This window comes from Ischnura elegans, chromosome 3, assembly GCF_921293095.1.
Source record: "Ischnura elegans chromosome 3, ioIscEleg1.1, whole genome shotgun sequence".
Lineage (NCBI taxonomy): Eukaryota > Metazoa > Arthropoda > Insecta > Odonata > Coenagrionidae > Ischnura > Ischnura elegans.
In genome coordinates this window covers 30710672-30727488 of record NC_060248.1, presented here as the reverse complement: position 1 = coordinate 30727488, position 16817 = coordinate 30710672, and the positions used below count along the sequence as shown (strand labels likewise).

General features: G+C 35.5%; 1 protein-coding gene across 8 annotated transcripts in view; it reads right to left on the bottom strand.

Moving 5' to 3' along the window:
• LOC124155618 (protein 4.1 homolog) overlaps positions 1 to 16817 on the bottom strand; it is a 127872-nt gene that overhangs the window by 14178 nt on the left and 96877 nt on the right. For 6 of the 8 annotated variants that reach the window (XR_006864210.1, XM_046529606.1, XM_046529603.1 and 3 more), the window contains exons 8-13: positions 16511 to 16696; positions 14548 to 14762; positions 11132 to 11301; positions 8031 to 8225; positions 2400 to 2687; positions 801 to 2033 (exon numbers count right to left, since the gene is read on the bottom strand). Coding sequence is in view for 7 of the 8 variants with exons in the window: in XM_046529606.1 (XP_046385562.1) it covers positions 801 to 2033; positions 2400 to 2687; positions 8031 to 8225; positions 11132 to 11301; positions 14548 to 14762; positions 16511 to 16696 (2287 nt within the window). In the remaining variant the exon portion in view is untranslated. The remainder of the gene's footprint in view (positions 1 to 800; positions 2034 to 2399; positions 2688 to 8030; positions 8226 to 11131; positions 11302 to 14547; positions 14763 to 16510; positions 16697 to 16817) is intronic. The other 2 variants (XM_046529602.1, XM_046529605.1) reach the window with 2 other exon arrangements.

The window sequence follows — 16817 nt, the reverse complement described above, 5'->3', positions numbered from 1 at the left end:
GGCGATGAGATTCCCCAGATTGTTGTTCAATCTCTTGGGAAGATTCACGCTGTATGCCAGTCGTGTTTTTTGGCTTGAAATTTTCCATGGCTGAAATTCTATTGCAATAATCTAACGAGAGCTTTTAAACAAAATTGTTAGTGAGTAGGACAAGCATCTCAGTGCAATGGCGTATGCAAAGAGAGGATCGGAACTCTTTCTACTCCCTCTTATGGTACGTTGTATTCATGAAAGCCATGATTTAGTATTTTGGATTCAGATTTAGTTTCTTTAACGAATTTGGATCAGAAGTATAAGGTGAAGGGCATTATCCGTAGATATTTGGATCCGAGGTATTCGATCCAACCATCCCTAGTAAGCATCATAAGATTAAGACTACAGGTGAATATGTATCTAGGTATCTCAGACATATTGTGTAAATTTAGCTGAAAAATGCCACGCGGAAGTATTGAAAGTGGAAATTTTGATAACTGTAAAAAGTCCAGGCATACGTCTGCAACACCGAGAGATAGAATTAAGCAAAAATGCAGCAAAAATTTTTTTCTTTAGTTCCGATGCTCAAAATAGGGGTGAATCTCAAAGACAGGTGAGTCTCTTACACGTGTTTATACGGTATTTAATAAAATGTGAGAAATTGCAATTATTCTGAATTATTCCATAGATTATTCATTAAACCCCCATTAGCAGGAGAAGTGAAAAAAAATTATGATTGCAATCCTGGGAAAGTGAGCTCTTCACCTCCATCAATTTTCAGAAAATAATGCTGAAATTTGACTACCATAACAATCAGTTGATATTACCTTGTTCACATGTGTTGAGACAACATAGGCACCAGAGCCACCTGGTGTTAAATCTTCCACTTTCTCTTCAATGTTCTGAGTTACACCCTCTGAGTCCTGAACAACAGTTTGCTTGGTGGTGGTTTTCACAATTTTGGGGCCAGTGGTTGTCAGTCCAATTTTGGCTGTTGATGTCAAGTCCCTGAGAGCCCCTTCCCTGCCCTCTCCATATTCAGACATATCACTGCTGTCATCACTTCCCGAGCCATCGTCATCAGATATTCCTCCAATCCCAGATGCAGATACTGTGCCGCCTCCTTTCCCACCCTTCTTAGCCTTACTTTTCGATTTCTTCCCAGACTTGTCATCCTTGGCCTGCTTCTGACCTACTGCCCCCACCACTCCAGCCACTCCATCGCCACTGCCATTTTGGCCACCCTCCTTACCAGCTGCCCTTCCCATTCCATTTTCTAGACTGCCTCGAGTATCTTCTAAGGATTTGTTATAACCACCTGCACCAACCTGTTTGCCACCATCGCCACTGCCAGGGAAGGAAGTCGGCTGACCTTTACTACTGGCATTATACCGCGACGAAAGCATTGCTGATTGAGGGCCATCTCCTGGGAACTCGAGGACAACCTCACCAGATGAGGGATCCACCCCCATTACTCCCTTCTGATTCTCTTTCCGACGTGCAGACTCAACGTACGTGATACCAGGGGTGTTCATCCGTGAGGGATCATCATCACGGCCAGGAGACATGGCTGCTGCCACGGCAGCTTTCTTCTTCTCTGCACTCTCGGCAACACGTTGAGCCTCCCCTGGGGCATAGTTGAAGGCCAACCCTGTGGCCTTCTTCCCAGACGATGGGGATTTGTGCGTGTCCGAGGTGGAGTTGGGCCGAGACAAGGAACCACCTTCACCATCACCAGCTTTTGGGTCCTTCTCGTAGGTGAAACCCTGCTGGATGAAGAGACGATGCCGCCTTGCACCTGGAGACTCTTCAAGTTCCCCATCTTCTGTCACGTAGTCATATTCACGAGTATAGCCAGGGAGTTGGGGAGAACCTTGTGGGGGTCCACCCCCAGGGCTAGCCTCACCTATACCACCAACCCCGACAACTCTGCTTCCATTCTCCACTTCTCCTTCACCCTCCTCCTCTTTAATGACCCCATCGCCTGCTCCTCCTCCCTTCTTGTCACCTTTCTTGTCACCTTTATTACCATGGGAGCTCCTGAACAGGAATCCAGGGCTCTGGGCAACAACAGAAAGGAGAATGTCATGCAAAATAGGAGAAAATAAATTTCTATGCCGGGCAAAAAATAATCCATGCTTTTAAACTATTTGAAAATAAAAAAGTCAAATTTGATAAACATGCTGCCATTAAATTCATACTCTTAAGGAGTGACAATACAAAAATCATGCCAAAAAATAAAAGTGAAATAAACAAGGAACAAGGCAGAGCATTGAGTACACTCCAAAATTTAGCACTAAATACAGATAAGTGGAAATATGAAACAACTGATAGCAGCAAGCATGAACAACATTAAAAGTTGGAATTTAGACATATCTCTATTTGTCATGAAAAACAAGAGAAAATGAAACAAGTCAACTCCAGACCTTTATTTTGATTTTCTCCTTCTTCTCCTTCTCTTTCTTGTCCTTCTTTTTATCTTTGCTGGAAAGAGACGAGGACCCCGATACTTCCAAAGAGTCATCACCATCCTCAGCTCCTTCGCCACCGTCATCCTCCTTCCCATTCTCATCTATCTTCTTGCCACCTCCTTCTCCCCCCTCTTTCACATCTCCCGCTTCCTTTTTGTCTTTTTCTTCAGACTCCTTGTCCTTTTTCTTCTTCCCAAAGCCCAATGCACCTGGAGGAAGAACTGCAACTCCACCAACGGGCTTCTGCCGGATTAAAAGCAAGTTTCTTTTCTGAGCACTTGAAATATCCAAACCTCCTCAATAAAACACAAGACATGCAAATCAAATCACAATAAATTTTTAAGTGACTTGAAAGGTTTCCTAAGCCAAATACCTGTATATAGATGAAAACAATAGATAGGACTAAAAGAAGTCCATAGAAAAAAAATATAAAAATTATCAAAAAACAGAAACAAATCATGCACCTGCCCTATTCAAATAATGATACTCTTTAATTGACTACAGCATGGTAAGAACTTACGTGAAATATGTGACTTGAATATGTAGTTTAAGGATAATTCACATCTGACTCAAGAATGAATTTGAGTTCCAATAACTGGAACATTATTATGTTATTATTGCCTCACAACTAATGTACCATTTGGAGTTACTATATGAAATTAAAAGTAAACTGTATAACTTTTCCATCCATTGAAGATGATGAAAAGAATAAAGCAACACACATTACTGAAATAGCAATAGGGCAAGAGATTGCTGATTGTAGACCACAATGCCAGTGCTCTCGTGATTCCATCACAATAGTTATTTTATTACTTTAAGCATTCAAGGCGATGATTACTCAATTAGCATAAAAGCAGTGCAAACATCACTGAGCAAATCAAAAATGTATAAGAGAAAAAAAATTCACAAAGCATATTGTCTAATCCAAAACTCTTCACCTTTGAGAATGCAACAAAGAATGATCTTTAATACTGTTGACAGACGTTGTTCAAGATACACAGTATTCTCAGAAAAGCTTTACTTTAATCCAGACCTATGAATGCTCTTCATTCACATCATGTGATCAGCTCAGTCCACTTTCAAAAATCACAAATATACACCGTCAAAAAATGCATGGGAGAAGACAAATTGAAGAGATAATAAGTCCAGAGAAATGACACATGGCCGTAAAAGAATTTAAATTTAAAGAAATTTTAATTTAAATTTAAGATATGAAATATAATAATATTCAATCTGAGGAAACATGACTATTAGGGTGGGCTGAAAAAAAGGTTTTTTTTTCCTAATCAAATTTGCCCCACGCAGGAAAGTTGCGAAATGATATAAGGATCTCGCACATAAAATTTTTTCAAATCGGATGTTATTAACCCGAGCTCTAAAGTTAAAAATTTTGCAAAAAATCATGCTGATTTCAGAATAAAACGGTTATGAAGATGAATTTTATAAAAATATGGGGTAATGGATAATATTAAAGAGTGGATACATGGTTATAGTTTATAAAAATGAAATTTGAAGTTTATTTGACAATATCTATGGTTCAAACAATGTCTATGAATTAACAACAAAAATGAGTTTTGTTTTGCGGGTGGTCTATACTCTAATATTATCAATTGACCCTTATTTTTATGAAATTCGTCTTCATAACCGTTTTATTCTGAAATCAGCCTGATTTTTTGCAAATTTTTAACTTTAGAGCTCGGGCGGCAAAGGTTAATATCATCCGATTTGAAAAAAAATTTTATGTGCGAGATCCTTATATCATTTCGCAACTTTCCCGCGGGGGGCAAATTTGATCAGGAAAAAAAAACCTTTTTTCAGCCCACCCTAATGACTATGGCTCATGAAAAAGGGGAAATAGCAATGATATCGATTGTATCTGGAGATTTACATCCAGCTTACTGATTTATACCATCACATGGCAAAGAAATTAATTACGATTCATTCCTTCAAATAGAACTCAGAATTGCACACAATAATCATAGTATAAATTACAATTTCAACTGATTAATTACACATCCTTATTACTACATACATCAAAACAAATAGAAAAAATTGATGGACTATGTAATAACATTTGGAAAAGTTTCAACAAAGATCTACCATAATATTCTTACATTTACATATTAAAACTCATGTGAAGCAATAAAATGCATCTGATATTGCAGAATTAAAACCTAACATAAATTAATAAAAATTATAATTTAATACTACTCAAATGAAAAAATTATGGCAAGGAGATTTAAACCCACGAAAATCACACCATGAGAGATTAATTCTATTATATTGTCATTCATACTGCTGAGGGGATATTGGATTTGATATTTTTCATCATAAAAAGTTTTATTGCTTAATAAAAATAATTTCATACACTTCTAATAATACTTCGGAATAATTCACTACGTATAAAAAACATATTGTACATTATTTCCGACACGGCCACTTAGAGTCACTTTATTTGACAAATTAACTACGAATATTTGCCATGATTTGTCCACAACTCAAGAAATATTTTCATTTAAGATACACATAGTATTACCGCTTGCATTTTAAATACAAGTACAGAGATCCATTTTCTAAAACCGTAAGTGGTTTGTACTGGCCTATATTTCAGATAGTGTGATCATGTAATATAAGCTAATCCTCACTTCCACCTTTGTCAGTAATACCTAATGAGTCATTAGAGATTGACTCAGGAATCCAAGGGTTGAGCTATATGTCAAAAGTATAATTCTTACACACAGAAATACTAATTTCAAATAAATAATTATAACTAAATATAATGCATTATACGAAAACTTTAGACTTCATAAAAATAGGCAAAATAGTCACACAGATTTTTCAAACAATCAGTATATGGACTCTGCTGCCACAACTACGCATACAAATTTTTGCCAGACCATTGCGCAAATATTACAAAAGACTAAATTGTGATTTTATCGCGAGATATGCAAGTAAAAATACCACAATGTTTGGATAAATGTGACTATAATCAAATTAAGTCAAGGCGCAGACTTTTCTGCAACACTGAGGCAGTGAAATCTGTTACTGGAGTAACTGATAATAAATCTGAACAACCCTATCTTCAAAGTTGCAGGGGTTTAATTCTTTCACATATAGGTAGTTCGAGAACTAGCTGAAGAAGGACAATTGGAAAAAATTCACTAGTAACAAATCATAATTACCTACTGAACATGATTTTCCATTAAGTAAACTTGCATCAGAAGTTTCAATGCCTAAAAGTGGTACATCACTAAGAATTATGGTAAGAATATTTGGGAATTGGTAAGAAAATCTTGGGAATCCACACAGTATACAGCTTTCATATATTAATCAATACAACTCACTACAACAATTGTACTGACTTTGACAACTAAACTTCTCCCAACTCCAATAACCATCCTTACATTGTGCAAATTAACTTCAAATGAGTACTACTATTAGGTATTTAAGTAATGGAAGATACACGATGGGCATTCTAACATGGACATTAACAATCGTATAAACTAAATCACTGAAAACACAATATTACTGGTGGGATTACACAAACAAAATCCCTGAATACCAAATTTCATTTCATTCTCACCCACAATTTCCACCACATCCAAACTAATAAAATTCCCTGAGGGTAGCTTCATCAGTGGAATAAATATAGATAAAATGGAAGGATTCTAGGATATCTCAGAAACTAATGACCTACAGGCAAAATTTTAATCCTATAACTACACAATAAATGAAAGCGACCAAATTGACATAACACTCACCAAACACAACATACCATAGAGCATTAGGCAAGAAAAATTTTAGACAGACCAAAATAGTCATTCAAAAGTCAGAATTAATTAACATATGACAAGAACCTTCAACTCAAAGAAGTTTTGAAAAGATATACACCATTATAACTATTACCTTCTATTAAAATAAAAGGAATCACTAATTTCTTTAATGATTTCAGGCTGTTACGCCATTTCTTAAATGCCAACTCATAAATATTTCTCTATGTTCTTATAGGAAATACTCTATTTTTAGCGCAATTAAGAGATAAATTTCCCACATACTAGACAAAATGAAAAATACAACAGTAAACACTAAAAGGAATAATGTACATCAAGTTTTATTACAATTACTTTCTACCATTATGTAATTAATAAACCTTAACAAAAGAATAAAATTAGGAAATCTACAATACAGATGCCATGCCGCTGACCTGTCCAAGTGAGCAATGAACACTTATAAAATTTAAGTACAAGCATTATAAAACCTGCAAAACAAATGCAGTAACTTATTACTAACATCAATACCAAGCATAATTTAAAAATAATATTATTAGAAACAGAGATAGGAAGCTAGAATTAAGTGAATGCAGACACACAAGAGATGGTTTCTAGAAGAAATCAAAGACAAAAATGATCATTTCTGATGCAGGGCCAAACAAAAACAGTACCTAACAATGAAAACATGCAGAGCTGAAAAGGATTAATACAGGTTGTGATAGGCATGGAGTTCATATCTTGAAAGTGTCCAGCTTAAGCTTAAAGCATGTGTCCAGAATAGATAATGGTAAATTCCTCTTCACCGATTTTGTGCAGTTGAAAGTGATCAAAATGTACTAAATTAGGGATGGCACCTTTGGCTAATACAATGGTTATTCATCATCATCTCACGAGATAAAAAGAGTTAAATACATGAGAGCTATGATTTTTAACTTTAGTACACTAAAAATTATAAATTAGTTCCTCACTGAATTACCATCATCTTCAAAGTAACTCGTGTATGAAATTGATCCATGAAAATACAATTAAATACAGGGCTCTAATACAACAGAGAATATGCTCCAAAAATACCAATTTGTATTAACACATTCAATGCTGGATGTGGTTTATAAATTTTTCTTAAATATGTATACATCTAATATTTTCTTTTCATTACAAATGGATCCGTAAATGGGTTTGAAGTGGACGATACACAATGACAGAAAGAATGGAAGGCCATAGCCACAGAAACGGACTAAAGTCATGGTCATAGATGGGCAGCAGATAACGGAGTTCTCGACATACATGGAATGGTGAAACCTCAAACTCATGAAAAACGATGACCACGTCAACAAATCAAGTTTGCACTGAATGTGTTAACTGCAGATGCATTCAACCTCATCTACACCTTTGCATCATTAAAACCATGCGGAAGCAGTTACTGACAAATTTACTACAACACTTCAAAAGCATTTCTTCCCAAAATCTTCTCTTTTTTCCAAAAACTTGACTAGTAACAGAATTTATTTAGGCATGTTCACAAAAAAGCAAAACAAATATGAGCTGAAATGAAAATTTTCCACTCTTGTATAAGAAGCCTTACAAGCTACGCAATGAGTGAAGTGAATTCGGTCTGAATGGTAACGGGAAGCTACAGAAATCAAAGACTGCAGTATGCATATTATAACTTCAAATTATCGCAGTGCAAGCGGACAATGATAACACCCTAACACTGCTCTCCCCCCCAGAAAATCTCTCAACCCTATTCCACAAAGACAGTCAACTTCACTCTTGTACAACCATCATTATAAATCTCACACAGGCACCATTCTTCTACCTTATGTTTACCCTCAGAGGGTGCTCCTTCCGCCTGTTTCCAGCCCCCACCACGGTGCCTGTCACCCTTCCCCTTTTCCCTCTCCCCTAATTCTTCCCCATCCTCCTCCTCCAGTTCTTCCCCCGCTTCATATTCGCCTTCCATGGAACTTGTCGAACTGCCAGAGCCGGTTGTTGTGCTGGCCTTCCTTCCATACTGGACGGATGGGGTTGAGGAAAGCAAAGGCCACACAGGAGGGTTGGAGTTAAGTTTCAAAAGGGTTATTCAGGAGCAAGATGGAGTTAATCACATCACCAGAGGAGGAGAGGGGAATAGCAGGATAGAGTACACAGGGCAGGTCCCAGGTGAGCCGAAGAACAAGCGTGGAATGGATGGATTGAGGGTTAGTACAACAGCCACACAAAACCATACCAAGATGAGCAGAAATATTAGTCGGCAGAAGAGTATGCACATCTTTTACATAGTTACCTAGAGCTTTACGGGTTTCATAGAGGCATTTTTTTGCCAACATTTTTTTTTCAAGCTACTAGTGAAAAAGAAATTATCAAAACAGTAAAGTAATGAGTTTAAGACTTATTCATGATTTAAACATTATACTCATTATGGCACAAAAAGACAGCAAAAAAAGTAGACTTTACGGGAAGGTCCCAATGCCAATTAGTTTTTATGTTAGTAAAGAATTGGAGATGCAAAAATATTAAAACAATAAATTTAGAGATTTAAATTCTAAAAATACTCCAGAAAATTTTGCTAGCAACTCACTTCAATAATTTTGTAATGATGCAGTAATTTTTCACAATACCAAATATAATTGAACATAACAAAAACTTCACAAAAATATCCTAAATAAAAACTACCAACAGGAATTTCACTGACTGCCTCTCATTCTAGCCTATCATTATTTTCTTGTTAATGCTCTAAATGTGTTTACTATTACTTTCACTAAGATAAGAGCTATATAATGCATAAAACTGAGACTTCAAGTTGGTAATAACAAGTTTATCTCATTTTTGCTTAATTTATACTCGCAAACATTTTTGCTGATAATTCCAGTTTCTAAAATACTCCTTCATGCTATTTAAGTTAAAAATCTTCTCATGAGAAGTTAGTAAAATCCAAAGATCAAATGAATGTAGGAATTAAAGCATTCGCTGGTATTACTATTTCAATAAGCTATTTGATCCCAAAAATATTATGTATATGACAATCAATATAAGTAGTCTCTGGAAAAATAAGAAATAATTTTACTGTGATTTTAATTCACTATTTGATTCCATAAAGAGGAAAGACACGAAGAAAATGTCACATATAAATTTTTACATTAAAAAATTAGTCATTTTCTAAGTAAAACTGTGAAATTTCCAATGAAATGGGTCTGTAATTACACCAAATTTCTATTACCAAGGACACAAAAAAAAACAAGAAAAAAACATGGGTAGCCTATATCCTGATTGACTAATGAAATTCAACTAAATATCTATTTATTTGAGGCCTAAACTGAATGATGAATTTGCAAAAAAAAAAAATATATATCAGATAAAATCAAGAAAATATCCAGAATGCATTCACAACCACTTCCTCATTAACAATATATAGTTATTAAAAAATAGTAAACGCACCTTCAACTATGGCCATCCCATAAGGTGCATAATATTATATTTTGAGTATTTGTTTTCAGGAAATCACTTGTCTCTCAAGCTATTGACCTTACTTCATGTGTCAGTTAAAATGAGAGTCCATACTCAATACAACCACTAAGCTCATTAAAGAAGCATATTATAAATTAAATTTGACTCAAGAATTGACTTTAGCAAATTAAAAAGAATCAACAACACCACTATATTAATATTGGGTAAATAAATGACAGCATACACAGCAAATTAAAAATATACACCATCTCTATGATGTCTGTGCAATCTACACAACACTGAGGAGGTTGAATGTCAATATGAATTCATCATATGACTGTGCCCACTATCACTAAAGGGCAATTTGAAATAGAACAAAGGACATACACAAAACATAATGAAAAACAAACACAAAATATACTCCAATGCATCCCTTGAGACCAAGAGAATGAAATGCAATGAAAAACTTAAATACGTTCAATAGAAATCATGTGACAAAATATCAAGTCCAGTGAAATTAAAAATTAATTTTATCATCGTAGATATAAAAAGAGCAACTGAAATCTCATCATGCCATTGGTTTCTAATTTTTACTGACATTATGTGCACACTTACGTAAGTTGTCGAGCAATATTGTGACAAATAAAAATAACACTATGCTAAAATAAATTAAATCATAACTCTCAATGGTCCTTTTGAGTAGTGATTAAATAAAAAAGAAATAAATTAAAGGCATACGTTAATAAATGAGAGCATAAATCTCAGTTGAACAGGGTCATTAGTGCTAGGCCCATTTTATTCAACTAATTGTGTGCAGGTACCTATAACAGATCAATTCAAATTAAGCCCCATCATAAGTAAGCACAGCAACTGCCATCCTGAAAACAACAGCATGAAACTGAATAAACTTCTGGAACACCACAAAAGTGGAGACAATATGATAATTCAAGTTTAGCCCCATCTATATGCTAAAATTCTACTCGGCACTAGCAGGAGGAAACTTTGTTGCATAGCAACACAATGTACATTTGATGTAACTGCATGCTAATTTCAATGGATGTTATGCTGTAAGACTGATAAAAACTTGACATTAAAAAAGCCTGGTGAATTCAGCTGCTTCATATTTGCTACATCTCATTTCCTGGCATACTACCCCATAATGTGATCAGCAAGCCTACTTTCTGGAGAAGAAGTTGGTCCTATAGCCTACCTACATCAACACTTTCATAATAACTTCACCACATATTCTCAATGAAAACTTTCCCCATCAACTTCATTAATTATCATTATGCATACATCACCAAAGAAACTAAGATTTCTCATTGATCCAATCTTTTGGGATAATTTTAGACATAAAACTCTCCTAATGTTGTAAACTCTGTCTTTGAACATAACTGATTGATTACTTCCTATGTTTTAGCACACAAAAACAATGAAACCAGAAATTGAGTTTCAGGTGAAAAATTGTCTAACCTTGTCCTTGATTTTTTCAACTTTAGTTTTCTTCTTAGCTGCCTCTCTTTCTTTCTCAAGCTGCTTTTCATCTATGCTGTCCATTTCAGGAATGTGGTCAGGAGGATGTGACATCGTGTGCCTCTTGGAGGCTTCATACTCCTCATCGACTGGTTTCATTCCTCCTAGAGCTGAAGTAACAAATACACACATAATTAACAATCTTATCATTAGAACCAATAACGGGAAGGTGAAACTAAAGTGCCAGTTCAAGATCACAGCAATTTAAGTAATTAAACAATGAAATTACATCAAATGTACTTTCTGTAAAACACATGCAAAAATTGAGCAGTACTACTTTCACTGCATTGTCGATTGGCAACCAATGAATTTGAATGATCACTCTCTGGGTATGAATCTTCATAATTCATGTCAGCACCGGAACGACTCACCACAATGGGATCATCACGACACGGGAGCGAGCCATGCTGATTGTCAAAAAGAAATTACAAGCACCTATTACAACTAACAGAATTGCTCTATATATTTAAGGATTACAAAGCTCAAAGAGACTTAAATTTTCATGACAATAAATCCCTAATCATAATCAGTTCATCTCCTAAATGGTAATATTAAGAAAATTATTGCATAGAATATTTAGCTGATTAATTGAATAACCCGTTAGACGAAAACAGGCACAGCAATGACAAGAATATCAAAATTAGGATTGCAACAGCAAAGAGGGAATTTATAAATGCGATAGAGTTGATGAAAGGGGATGGGGAGAGAAAGAGATTGCTAAGTAAAAGCACACGAAGGAAATGCAGTCGACTACTTCCTCAAGAAAAGCCTTTCCTGTACTTATGAATAAGCAAAGGAGTCTGCTCAAGGTTAAAGATTACAAGTATCGAGGCTATCGATTATTACAAGGATTCTGCCAAATCAGTATATCTCATAGTCTTCCTTGCCATCAAAATTCCGGACCATAAAGAAAAACCGAATGGAGCATATTGAGACCCAAAGTTTTTAAATTTTTAAAGTCCCTCTGAGGAACTACCCACATACTTTCCTCTTTTATGCAGATACAAGAGGAAGTACGATACAATAATTGTATGCTACAATTTATTTTGGCACTGATCATGAATATTAATTTTAAGTAAATGGCAGCAATCAAATCTCGAGAGTGGAAGGCAAAGATAATATCTTAACCACTTAGGAACCCATTCTTGCTATCATGAATCATGAAGACTTTAGTCAGATCGCTCCATACATCCTTATTTCATAGGGTTGCTTGGAACGAGCAATAATCGAGTGAAAGAGGTGCCGCTTGATTAGTTGCACAACTTTTGCAACAGATAGTACCACATAAATGATATTTATAAATATAAAATTTTTACATTTCTATCCACGAAAAAGTTATAACTATAATTATAGCAGCAAAGCAAAGCAATTGTTAGTAGGAATTAAAGCACCAACTCCCTCAATAGAAAAACACCACCATAAATGGAAAAATGCAGGTATTCCTACCCCACACTAATGTGACATTCTTGAAAAATGACCATCCAATAAACAACATAGTTCTGTGTATTGTGTCAAACTTGGGACAGAAAAAAACACTACAAAATCATTAATAATGTTACTGGATATATACAGCGTGTAACCACTTCAAAACTTTGCCAAACCAACATACCAATTCACTTGCACTCCGGTGCACAGTAGCAATGGCGTTTCAGGATAATAACTTTCGCTTATTTTAGGCTGTGAGCATTCATTAACATTGCAATTAATTTCATTTTTAGTAAAAATTAAGATGATTTTAGCATATTTCCAGCTAATAATATCAATGTGATGGTCTGAAATGAACATTAATTCCACTAAAATCCATTAGGTACATGTGATTGGCCTAAATTAAGGGATATATTCATTGGATGGACTAAACAAATGCATATCATTTCTCTTCCGTATTCTTATTCTCTCCATCATATAGATGGAAGGGATTTCCACTAAGACAACACATTTATATTTTATATCCTGGTGTTAACAAAATAAGGATAGAAAATAATAGGAAGTTTGCTAAAATTTGTTGCCACGGATAGGAACAGATACACAAGCTTCAGGGCAATAAGGAATGCCATAATTTCTATAAAAAATATAACATTGCATAAACGTAGCATTTTCTAATGGCTAATGAACAAGATATTCCAATTCCTGTCCACATCTTACAAAATTCTTTGAAGTAATACATAGTATCGTGAAACTGATAAAAATCATATAACGTAGATGTAAGACCTGATGATGGGTAACAACCGAACCCTTAAGTAGAATTTTTTAATCAACCACAGGAAAATATAAATTCTTGTTCACATTTTAATATGAAATTGCTAGATGATGAATAAGCGGTAAATTATGTAAAAAAATTTCAACATTGAGAGACTTATTGTTGTACATTTGGGACACGATTACCTACACAAGCAATAAGCTTTTCCTACCATGAATACCTAGCACAATAATGACAAGACAAAAAATAATGAACCAATTTGGAATGTGCAAAATCTCACCCAGGTTTCATGACAAAAGAACCCATTGTAAGTAAGGATCACAAACATGACATTATACATCAAGCTTTCAACTACTCCAATTACTTTTTAGTTATGTGCACTGAAAAGTAGCTGAAACATCTGCAGTGACATTTGTGAATGCTGAAGTAACTTCTTGTACACTACAATCAAAAGCCAAGCATTCATGTGAGGAACTCATAGGAGAACACAAAAAATATACATGCCAAAGTCAGATGCGATTGAGAGTTAGGGGAAGTCAGTTGAGCCATGTTCCTCCAATGATAAAGTTGTGCAAAAAGAGTGGTAGTGTACACATATCACAGAAGCGAGAAAAATAAGGCAGCATTGCAACCAGCTGTTTAAAGGCCAAGGTACAAAGGATGCTTCATATTATGTGAATGGAATTTAGTGACATTCCTATCACTAAAGGTTGGCAAATTAAGCACACAGGAACTTATTTTATGAAATTTATCGTGAAATAACATATTGGATACCCCATTTATGATGTTAATGCGCAAGAAAAGAACCATCATTGGTTCCCAAAAGTTAAAGATTCCTTCATATGACAAATGCTATGCTTAGCATGTGTTGAGTGAAAGTAACATTGTTTAGCTTTTGATGCTTAGTACATAATTGAATTCACCATGGAGTGATAAAAAGGACATCTTTGCTGCGGGAATATCCCACACTTGTTCACAATAGGGCTTGGCCATTGGCTAGTTACAATGCTAGTGATATGTATGTCTACATTAGTGGCAGTCTTGTGAGTGAGCAGTTATAATCAAGGAGACAAAGAGAGCAGTGGGATTAGGGTGGTGCTGACGCCGGGATGGGGGTGTGTGTGTGTCTCAGCGAGTGGCACACCACTCTGGTCCCCACCGGCGCCACAGGCAAGAAGCACAGAGGATGAGGGAGGTTCACCATCCATGCTGCGAGACGTCAGCCGACGCCCACTCAAGCTCCGCTCAAACTGAGGTGCCGGCCTCTCTATCAGCGATTTCTTCGTCTCATAGTGGGTTCGCCCTGAGTATCGGAATTTGGATCCAAAGCGAGGGAAGAGGCCTGCCTTCTGAGTTGGCTCTGGCGTCATCAATCTGCACAAGTGCGATGGACCAAACAAATAGACATGGAAAGATAAAGACAGCAAGAATAAAAACCTATGAACATTAAAATGGAAATAATCAGTAAGGATTGAGGAGCAATTTAAATTTACACTGCAAATTGCTAATAATTATTAACAGCATAAAGAACCAAATGATATCAACCTGAATGTTCACTTAAGAATAACTATAGCAGACAGTGGATTCACGTTATTACGAAGTTCACCGGACCTCAAAACCGGAGGTTCATTATAACGAAGCTCGTATGAGCATTTCTTTTAGAAAAAAAACATTGTTTGTCAAAGTTTCTTCACTCTTCCATCTCCTAAACTTATAGCCGCACTGCGAAATAAGCCTCAGAGTTAAGTGCATAATATACACGATTAAATTATGCACAAATATATAACAACAAGCAAATTCGTTTCATTTCCTCAACAGGAGAATGCGGCATGATGCAATCGAGGGTGGATTTTTTCCCAAATACAGTTAGTCCTTGATATACGAACAAGATGCAAACAAGATGTAAGTTGATAGACCTATGCAAGGCATCGAGGAGTGTAGTTATCCTGTAGAATACAACACTATCATTACTGTGCGTTAATTCACGATTGCAACAAACTGATCTAGGTGGATGTGGGATACAACTGGAGCTGAAAAAAAAATCACCGTCCGTAGGAAGGAAGAACTGGCGAGAAGCTGAACAGTTCCGGACTTCACACCGTATTCAACTATACTTTGTTCAGATTAAGTACAAAGTGCCTATTCTTCTACGCCACACCACGTTGCATTAGCCAACGCATAAGGCACCAAATTTGAAATATCGGACACATCTGAATTTTTCGAATGCTCTTATCTCTGAAAGTTCATAAGTCGAATGTGCGTATGAAGATGACTAACTGTAAGTCCAATTTACGAGTGGTAATGTAGGTCAGCCTGATTCCACCGGAATATCGCTTATTATATGATGTTGCGTGCATACTGAAGTATCTCCTACTGAAGAAGAACCAAAATTGACACTCTTGGGCACAGTACACAAGTAAAACTTAAACGTAGTTCAATAATTATAACATAGTGCAGAGTATATCTGCCTAAATGCCATTGTTTATTCGTGGAACTTCATTATAACGTTCAATTTGTAACCACCAGGACCGTGACTGAGGTTCATAATTTCGTAATAACGTTTCTTTTAATATAGATCGGATAGGCCTTTTCATCGGGACCAAAGATTTACTTTGTAATAAGGTTATTCACATTAACAAGAGTCTACTGTACCATATATGTAGTAGGATTACACATTTTCTATACAACAGATAATTATGTGATGAAAAAGTTAAGACAAAAATTATTAAATATGCTTACAAAAAAGAAGAGGCTCACACTACTCTTGAAAGTCACATAAACAATGATTCAACATAAAAAAGAATAATTTCAAACTCTAAACATCCATCATAAAGAAAATTCTCAGCATTTCAAGAATTTTAAATAACATAATTACACATAGAAAGATAATTATCAATACTTTAATTAAAATTTGGCCTCAAAATATAATAAATGATCACTTGACAACCTGTTAAAATCCATGCCTTGAGATGAACCACAATTACATGCTACATCATTCAAATGTTCAACAAGGACTCTTAACTGTAACTTAACATTTTAATGATGGAAAAATACTCACAACTCAAAATTGCCATGTTTAGCAAGGAATTAACCATTAATGTCATTACCAAATACAAACTCACCTGAAAAATGTATGATGCTCCACACACACCTTCCACAGTTTTTTAGCTGCTCTATGATTTGCTAATTTGAACCCAATAGTTGATTCAAATTGCTCGAACTCTCCAGGCCGTATCTTAACGTAGAAATTATGTCGTTTATAGGATATTTTAAGAATTTTTGGCCAAGCAAACCTATTTATACGAAGCCTGAAATGGATGAAACCATAAGTCCATCGTTTAGTTGATGTTATAAGAAGCTATTCACATACTAACACAAAACTGCAAAAAAACCAATTAGATTATATCTGTGATTACCATTAATGGAATT